The following is a 10,142-nucleotide window of genomic DNA, read 5'->3' on the forward strand; positions in this document are numbered from 1 at the left end:
GAGGTGAGTGTGGTATATACCACTAGCATGCTCATATTCTTTCAAAAATGAATATGTATTTATAAATCACACGTTGTCACATTCACATCATGAATGGACCATAATTATCTATATCTGCTTTACAAAATCTCATGTCAAATCGATACAAATATTACTTTCACAGAGTGAAGGATTATTTTGAGAATCCTTATTATTCTCATTATACAATGATGACGATTATAATTTCGTCAATTTTCACGTCCACATCCTGATAACTTCACGGTAATAATTTTGTCTTCTTTCAGATTTATCACATACTGCTATCATATTCTCTTAAGGCAATGAGAATGAAGCAAATTCAATGGGACGGGTTTTCACTTTTTGTGCTCACAATCATACATGAATTTGATCATGACAAGACATAAAAATTTTACCACTTTTGGTGGTTATAATTTCTTACAAACTCTATTAGAGTTATAAACAAAATTTATTGTCTTTGCTTGAATTTAAAATCAAATTATAGAATGCTAAGAATTTAAAAGAGAAAAATAAAGTAAAATACGTACCTTAAATCTAAAATTTAATCATGAAGGAAGTTCATGGAATAATTGACAATCATTATGCTCAATCCCAAAACTTCTACTCAATTGGTTAAAGTCTCGTACTGATAACGTGTTATAAAACAATAAAAGAAGAAGAAAAGAACATTATAGAGAAAAGTAGAGAGAGAGAATTCTTATTGATTTTGGATGAATTACAATGAAATAGAACCCCTCTATTTATAGGGAAAAAATGACTTAGCCACCAAGTAACAATTCTAAAATCTCTCTAAAATATAAACATTCACCATAAATAAAATACTATTTATAACATTAAATGATTTGGAATTTGTTAGTGCACGGATAAAAAACATTTTAAAGGACATATATCATATATTTACGTAAATATAATTTGATCTTATTATCTATCATTATTGTGGAAAATCTAAAAAGTTAAGTAGGTTTTTGGACATAAAAATTATAATTTTTGAAAAAAGTAGTATTTGGAGTTAACTAAAAAATAGTATTCGGAATTTGAAATTATGTTTGGACATGTATTTCACTTGAAAAATGTTAACCACTTTTTGGTTTTTGAAAAATTCATTTTCAAAATTTTTTCAAAAAACTTGCAAAATATTATGGACAAATATATTTTTTTAAAATAGAAAATTCGGGAAAAAAGAAAAAAAAAAAAAGCTATAGACAAACGGGTACTAAAAATATTTGGAACGAGAAGAGAGAGAAATAAGATACTCAAATTAAAACCAGATCTGCAAAATGTAAAATCAAAATAAACAAAAATTTATAAAGAGGGAAACTTTTCTGAAAATTGTTTTCCCATTTAGGGAAATATTACTTTCCATCACACATAATGATAAAAATTGAATTTGGAAATGCCATCATTCCCTTTAGTTAGGTATAAAATGAGAGAGGGAGAGAGACAAACTGAAAGAACAAAGAGAGAGGTTTTGGTTGTGGTTTTGATCAAATCCAAAGTGGCTGTCGTTGTTTTTTGATCAATTGAATTGACAATGTCTTTCTCATTCTTCAAAGTTTCAAGGCCTAAAACCCCATCAGAACTCGCCAAAGCTGTCAAAGACAGTTTTAATGCCCTTGATTCCATTACTGTTGCTGAAGTTAAAGCCCTTGAGAAGGTAAAGCTTCTTTCTTTATTTATTGTTCTTCCCTTTTTCTTGGAGCATTTGATTGTTTTACCTGTATTTTTGCGATTTGGCATATTGTTTAGGGAACTAGTATTTGTGGGTTAGTTTTGTTTTTTCATTTCTTTGCTTTTTTCCTAGAAAAGTTACCAACTTTATTTTTATTGGCTCATTTGCTTGTTTGCCTGTATTTTTTGTGATTTGGCATATCGTTTAGGGAACCAGGTTTTCTGGGTTTGTTTTTATTTTATCATTTCTTTGCAGTTTATCAGGAAAACATACAAACTTTATTCTTCTTCATTTTCTTGGCTCATTTGCTTGTTTATCTGTATTTTTGTGATTTAGTGTATTATTTAGGGGACTAACTTTTGTGGGTTTGCTTTTATTTCTTCATTTCTTTGCTTTTTTCCTAGAAAAATTACCAACTTCATTTTTCTTGGCTCATTTGCTTCTTTACATGTATTTTGTGTTTTGGCATATTGTTTAGGGAACTGGGTTTTGTGGGTTAGTTTTTGAGTTTTCGTCTCTTTGCAGTTTTTCAGGAAAAGATACAAACTTTATCATACTCAACAGCATGTTTGTGCATATTAATTAAATTATCTGATTTGTCCAAAAAACAAAAAAAATCAAAGGGTATTGGCTTGATTATTACATTGATCAGCTGTATATAAGCACCACCAACATGCTTAAGAATCAAGATAAAGAAAAAGAAAATGGAAATGAGCCTATGCTTTGGTGGTTTAATCTTAAATTCATTGCTCAAAATATCAGTAAAGTTGTCTCCGTGTGACCTATAGGTGACGGGTTCGAGCCGTGGAAGTAGCCACTAGTGCTTGCATTAGGGTAGGCTGTCTACATCACACCCCTTAAGGTACGACCCTTCCCCAGACCCTGCGCGAATACGGCATGCCATGTGCACCGGGCTGCCCTTTGTTGCTCAATATCAGGGTGCACGTGGTGATGTAAGGTTAGTGATCATAGTTGTCAAATAAGTGAGCCTATGGTTTGGTGGTTTAATCTTAAATTCATTGCTCAATATCAGGGTGCGCTTGGTGATGTATGGTTAGTGATCATAGGCGTCAAATGAGTGAATTTAGTGGTTGAGTGGGGAACTAATTACTACTATTCAAATTTCTAATCGTCTAGGAGGGAATGAGCATTACAACTATGATTTTAGGGCATGAACTGATATTTCTATTTCGTTGTGTATTTGTATTCTCCAGGCTGCATATCGGGGTGCTAAGTAGGAAATTTTTTGGGAGGGGTAAAGTGGTTACATTTGTTGGATTAAAAGATTTCCTATTACAGAAATTTATTTCAAGATAGTTAATGGAATGATTCTAGAACTGTATTTCGATATTTAAAATTTGTAAGATGGACTAATGGACAATGGCGGAACTGAAAATGACAAGCTTGTGGTGTTGCAGTGCACAAGGTTTTAGACAGAGCTAATACAAGAAAATAGATTTAATGTAGATTATGAGATAAGTGTTAGGTAAAGTTAACGTAAAATGTCATTGCAATTTCCTTTTAGACTGCGCTGCTAAACATTATTTTTCATAAGAAAATTTAATGATAACAAATTTGAAAAAATGAAGTAATATTATATTTTTTTTGACTAATTTGGCAAAGAGAGCAAGTTTTGTAACTGCTCTTTCTAGGTTGAAAAATAATTATTGTCCCACAATAATGGAAACGAAATGAAAGGCTTAACAGGGTAGTTATCTCTTCTTGCTTGGTTGTCTTTTGTTTAGAATCTGTTCCAAAGAATGATAATTCTTTTTCAAATATTCCTTTCTTTGATACAGGCTATGGAAGAAGTCGAGAAAAATATTGTGGCAATGAGAGTTATGCTCGCTGGAGATGGAGAAGTTGAGCCAAACCCAGATCAAGTTTTACAACTAACACTTGAAGTTTGTAATGAAGATGTTATTGCGCTCTTCATTCACAAATTACCTATTTTGGGATGGGAAGTATGTTTTTTTATCTTATCTGAAAGGAAATTTAATCTAGAATCATATTTTTTGCAGTGTATTTAGTTTAAGACTCTGACTAGTTATTATGTCTTTTGCTTAGGCTAGAAAAAATTTGGTCCATTGTTGGTCTATTATGTTGAAGCAAAAAGTTGACTCCGCATTTTGTTGCGTGCAATACATGGAAAACCATTTGGAATTGCTGGACTTCCTAGTTGTTTGGTAAGCAAGTCTAATTTGAAGAGAGTAGAACCACCATAATTTGAAGATAATTGCCATTATTTTTAGAACAATTCCTTCAGTTGTAAAGGTTGACCTTTTTTAATATGTCCCCATTTTGGTCAAAGTGGTGGTGAAAGTGCCGGTGACCTTAAAAACTTAGCACCGCTACTTCCTTCTTCTATTGTTAGTCCATCCTGACTGATTGACTTATATGATTATATATTGAGGATTAGGGGAAGTTATCATCTTTTCATATGCTGATGGGAGAAGTCGTTTCAAACATATAATGCTTCATAGAAAATAGTGTGGAAGCTACAACAACAACTACAACCCAGTAAAAATCCCACAAGTGGGGTCTGGGGAGGGTAGAGTGTACACAGACTCGGCTCAAGAGGAAGAAAATAAACAATAGACAATATATCAGTGACAACAACAGAAGCCATAAAAATAAAATTAATATCAGCATCGTAAGAAACAAAAAATAATTGTAAAAGCAATAACAATAACTAGTACTAATGCCACAGAAAATAGTGTGGAAGCTACATAAACCACTAACAACCCAAGGCGAAACATTATCAGCCTAGTCCCACCCCCGGAAACAACGTAAAAAAACGCTCGACTCCCTCCTAACCTACAACCCTAATGCTCGACCTCCATACCTTCATGTCCAGAGCCATGTCTGAATTTAGCATACAAGAAACTCTTTTATTTTCTTTGCGTGGGATAAGAGGTTATTCCATTTAAACATCTCTTGGTTCAATTTTTCTGATTTCTTCATTACATCTCATTTTTATGGCCGTTTAGTATTTGAAATACAAAAGTTGTAACTGTCATATATCAATGCTGACCACCAATACTTGTACTATCAACGTGCTATTTATCCTTACAACAAGGCCCTACCATATCTATTATTCTATCCTGTTTTGGCAATAACTATGACAACTGACAAAAACGGCGCTACTTTTGTTAAGCATGTAGTAGACGATGCTTGTAGGATGTTGGCCAAACTTGGCAACTGTAATGCCCTTAAGGGTATTAGTATTTTGTGTAACAGTTTGGAAGCACTTTAGTATGTTCTAATAAAAATTCCAGATTCTCAAAAAAAAAAAAAAAAAGACATTAGAGGTTATGACATCTGCATTAGAGGGTCTCTTCCTCTAGCAATAACATTTCCACTCCTTTCTTTTGTTTCCGTTATCCTAGTTGGTTAATGAAATCTCTACATGACCATGTTTGCTTTGGTGGTATAGGGATAGTGTGTGAAGAAAAAGAAAATGGATTCAGATGAAACATTTGTTGGTGAGTAAAAAGGATAAAATACCATGGTACTAGAAGGTCTTGAAAGAAGCTGAAAGTTGAAAGCAAATATGATTCATTAAAAAAAATATCAACCCTTATCCTTTAATAGTTGGGTTATGGGTATTTTCCCCCAAGATTCTATTGAAAGGTAAAAAAGGTCATCTTAATTCTTAAGACCACTTCATAAAAAAAAAATTAAAAAAAGTTATCTTAAGACCTAAAACTATTACGACCAAACATAATGATGAAACATTTCCTGAACAACTGGTAATTTTAGAATCCTGGCATTAGATATGGATAGCATTCTTCCAAAGTCAGAAGTGGCTTATTGGCTTACACTATGATCTGTTCCACTCTCGATAACCTTCTAATTCTTTTTTTTTAGATAAGGACACTGTCAATAACAGATAATTCTCAATTTAGACACAGTTACAGTTTATTGTGAACTATTGTCATTGAATTATATCAATCTTCATGGTACTAAAACATTCTGCTTTTGCGAGCAGCTATGACAACAAGGAAATTGCGTTGCATTGCGGAGGTATGCTTAGGGAATGCATAAAATTGCCAAGCCTTGCAAAGTAAGATATTTGCACTTTCCTAATCCTGATTGTTGTGAAGAGCTTCTTCGTCACTGTCATTATGTAACAACTCCTGGGATGTCTTATTGAAAATAGGAAGTCCTCCATGCAGATTCTTGGTCCATTTTAGTGTCTCCTGTTTTATTAAATTTATAACTTGGGTTTTCCTGGCGGTAACTTGTAACATGAATTGTAAATGTTAAATTGTTACAAATGACCCTTGCTGCTTTACCATTTGTTAGGAAGATTTGGCAACTTCGGTTTTAGAAAAATGCTTCACTTATATCTGGTATTGTTTATCTGTTTTGCCTCTCCCACATGCCAACACTGCAGCCATCTTTTCAGTTTCTTTTATATATCAGCCAACTTGTGATGAGTCTCTGCTTTCTGACAAATGGAACATCGACTAATTCTATAAGAATCACACGCAATGTCACTGTTAACTGCTCTATGAATTGGTTAGGTACTGTTGTAAGTCAAAATATGAGCTTTGATGTACTGTCACTACTCTAACAGCGAATTAACCTCTTGTCTTAGCATTTCTTTTGTAGTCACTCCAACATTTCTGTTTCTCTAGTGCCCTTGAAACTAAGTTTTCGTGATGGTTGAACCCTTATCCGACTTAACCTTACAGTCTCCTATTTTGATTCTGAACTTCCAATTTCATTTATAAAATCATATTTTGTTTTGATCCTGTTCCACCAAAATTGATTTTAGGCTTTTCGTTAACAGCAGCAACTGCATAGGAGTTTGGACATCATTAATTTTCACTTAGTATATCTGAATCAGTCAACCATATGAGTCCTTCAAAATATTCAGCTTTTTTAAACTTCTTATTTCCAGTGTATTTGCCATTATTTAGCCAATATCTTTCACTGCTACTTTATTTCCTGGAATGGATTCACTTTTTAGGTCTTTATTCTTAAAATTTATTCAGCCTCTCGAAGAATTTGGTATTTACATCCCCCCTTTCCAAGTTCCTTTTTTTCTTATGATTTTTATGTACCTTCTTTTAGATACATCTTGGAGTCTCCCAGCTTTGAATTGTTCTTCAAGTTCGTGGAGTTGCCGAACTTCGATGTGGCTTCTGATGCATTTTCTACCTTTAAGGTCATATTTTTTTCAAGTTCAAGATTGTGCTTGCTATGCACAATTCTCTGTGAATACTTCTTTTAACATATCTTGGAATTTTGCAGGATTTACTCACCAAACATGAATCTGCTGTGTCTCAATACCTGACGGATAACTACAGTGAGGTCTGCTACATCTCATATATCACCATAATCCACTGATCATTCTTACGTTTACTTTTTCTTAATACCTATAATTGTTACTTACAGTTCTTCGAGCAATATGAAAAACTCTTGACTTCTCCTAACTATGTGACCAGAAGGCAATCTCTGAAGGCTAGTTCCCTTGTCAATATTCTCTCTCTATTGATTGTTTCTACGGTTCTTCCACTGCTGATAAAATGTTTCATGAAGTTTAGCTTCTCTCAGAATTTCTACTGGAGCCCCCAAATTCCCATATTATGAAGCGTTATATAGCAGAAGTCAGCCATTTGAAAGTCATGATGAATCTTCTCAAGGTATTCTATGTTGTCTCCGCTTGCTCTCTCATAGTAATTTTGTATTGGTGAGGATAACTGGCATATGAGTGTAGGAACTGTTGCGTATACAGTGTGCCGCGTCGGGTATAAAATTCTGTTTGTCTCCCCCTTCCCCAGGATGCTTCTCTCAATTACGTTCTTTTAGTCTGCCCTATTCTTTCAACTGTTCTCTTACTTTATTTTTCTGAACATGCAGGACTCCAGCAAAAACATCCAAATCTCTGCTTTCCACATTTTCAAGGTGATATTTTCTTGCCTTTAGATATCCTGCTTTCTGATAAGAGGGGAAAGGGGACGAAGGTATCATTTTGCTAACTTGGTGGGACCGTGAGAATTCTCCACTTGAAAATCTGAAACTTTTGTGTGCATAAAAAGCAACATCTGATTTTCATAGTAATATCTCAACAACAACAACAGCAACCCAATATAATCCCACTAGTGGGGTATGGGGAGGGTAGTGTGTACGCAGACCTTACCCCTACCCTGGGGTAGAGAGGCTGTTTCCGATAGACCCTCGGCTCCCTCCCTCCAAGAACTCCCCACATTGCTCTTGGGGTGACTCAAACTCACAACCTCTTGGTTGGAAGTGGAGGGTGCTCACCACTAGAGCAACCCACTCTTGCCTTGTATCCAAGGAGCTAAGCACATTACTTGGCTTATAATTGTGTAGATCTCAAAATACTTAGAAATGGAATCGGATGATTAATAGTTGCATTACACAATCTAGAACATTAAATTTCCTGAAGTCCTTTCTTCCTCGGATGTTATCGTAGTATTTCTTTAGCCATGATGATGTTACACCTGCTATGCAGAAATCCTATCTTACATGTTGTGTAAGCATAATCATCAATAATTCCATCATGGTACGTTAGATGTGTACTGCAAATATGAACCTTTTTACTTGGCTCAATCAAATGTCAATAGCAATAAAAGACACGGTCAAATTCAAGAATTTCTATTGGGACGCAAGTTTCAGAAATGACCCATAGGGAGGTTGCAAATTCTTGAGGATTTTGTGGCAGTCCAGATCCTCCTTGAATTTGATTCCATCAATGCATCATGCTAAAATAAGATAGAATTATTTATGCGCTCTCTCTCTCTCTCTCTCTCTCTCTCTCAGTAATTAAACATCTATATGTCTGTGGTCCGGCCCTTTTACTCACCCCGCGCATAGCAGGAGCTTAATGCACCCGGCTGCCCTTTATGTCCTGTTCACGTACAGATTAAGGTATACGTACTCCTCATGCCTATACAAAATTGTTGTTTCTCCTCATGCAGGTGTTTGTCGCAAATCCAAACAAGCCTCGAGAAATAAAACTTATATTGGCAAAGAACCATGAAAGGTTATTGGCATTGCTAAGCAATCTTGGAAAAGGTACGCATATATATATATATATATATATATATATTAAGACAATCTTCATCAAGGTACAATTAATCTTGAGGTTTAGCACCAGTATATTCTGAATTATTGTGTGATACAGGTGGTGAAGATGATCAATTTGAAGAAGAAAAAGAGCTGATTATGAAAGAAATAGAAAAGGTGTCTCGGTTGACTAACTTGGAATCTTAAGTACATTCCTTTTCTTTTCATTTTGCCATTCAATCTCATTCTTTGAAGTTATAAGAAATGCCACTGTGAGGTTGCTGCTTGTTCCAACATCATTTCCCATGTCTAGAAAGAAATACCATGTACTAATCTTCTGAACAAACTTATTTCTCAAATAGAAGCTATTGAGTGGAAATTTATGTGTAGTCTGTTGGCTTAGAGAAAAACCATCCTTTATAGATAACATGGACTGAAACTTGTCTTGTGTTTGTGTTTGTGTTTGTGTTTGTGTTTGTGTTGTATATCAATCTGTCACCTATAGTGAAGTTGTTGCTTCACCATGTTTACGTTTTCCTTTTTCTTCCCCTTTTTACCTATTTATCCAATTGCAACTTATGAGAATATAAACTCATCTATTGCCTTTTTCAAATAAAATCTTCTTAACCATAAGGTATCTCTGCTGGTTTCGAACGGCTGTACATAATTGTTGTTGTTCTTGTACGTACATTAGGCACTTACTACTTGGTCGGACTATATGTCTTTCTCTCATCTTTTTCTTTCTTTCTTTGATTTATTCTTTTTGGTTGACAATATATATTGAACAAATTAGCAATAAAGGAAATAAGCACTTAGTTAGCCATTCACAGCCTAGTGTTTAAGACGTTAATTTTATGGTTAAGGGATTAAATTCAAACTACAAGTGAAAAATATTTTACAGAAACTCCTCTAGCAAAAGTGAGGCGATATACGAAGCTATTGAGCAAACTTTTTTCCGAAGAGCATAGAAATTCCGATCGTGAGTCTTAATTAATACCGCTTGCAAGTTTGCTCAGGATATTGCAGATGTACAACTGTCCCCTACACATCCTATACAATTGGCCTATCTCGCAATTTCTCACTATTTAACAATGAAATCTTGAATTATCCCAATTGGGCTTGTAATCGCCAAAATGGTCAGTGAAAAATTCATTATACTTTGTTTTAGTTTGAACTTTACAAGCAATTTACAAATTTCCTTCTTCATAGATCTCTAATTATGGTTGTATAAATTGTGTAAACGTCCATTGACAAAGCAAATAGCACGTGGACAATATAACTTCTTTGCGATAATCTCATTTAATTCTTAACTAGGACATGCAGTAGGAGGGAACATAAGAGATAAAGAAGCAATAAAACGAGATAATGAGTAGCCGTAAAATTGGTTTAGTGAGCAGTTTGTAAAATTGGTGAA

At 34.3% G+C, this 10,142-nt stretch overlaps 1 protein-coding gene across 1 annotated transcript; it reads left to right on the forward strand.

The window, feature by feature from the left end:
• The first annotated feature begins 1,414 nt into the window (after positions 1-1,414).
• Positions 1,415-9,252, forward strand: LOC107831065 (uncharacterized). Its single transcript, XM_016658791.2, has 11 exons — positions 1,415-1,672; positions 3,487-3,651; positions 3,755-3,873; positions 5,679-5,753; positions 6,770-6,863; positions 6,950-7,009; positions 7,094-7,159; positions 7,243-7,341; positions 7,559-7,603; positions 8,641-8,737; positions 8,847-9,252. Exons 1-11 carry the CDS (start codon positions 1,550-1,552, stop codon positions 8,933-8,935), a joined length of 1,032 nt encoding a protein of 343 aa, XP_016514277.1. The 5' UTR covers positions 1,415-1,549; the 3' UTR covers positions 8,936-9,252.
• The last annotated feature ends 890 nt before the right edge of the window (positions 9,253-10,142 follow it).

Source organism: Nicotiana tabacum, chromosome 14, assembly GCF_000715075.1.
Source record: "Nicotiana tabacum cultivar K326 chromosome 14, ASM71507v2, whole genome shotgun sequence".
In the NCBI taxonomy this organism is placed as follows: Eukaryota; Viridiplantae; Streptophyta; class Magnoliopsida; order Solanales; family Solanaceae; genus Nicotiana; species Nicotiana tabacum.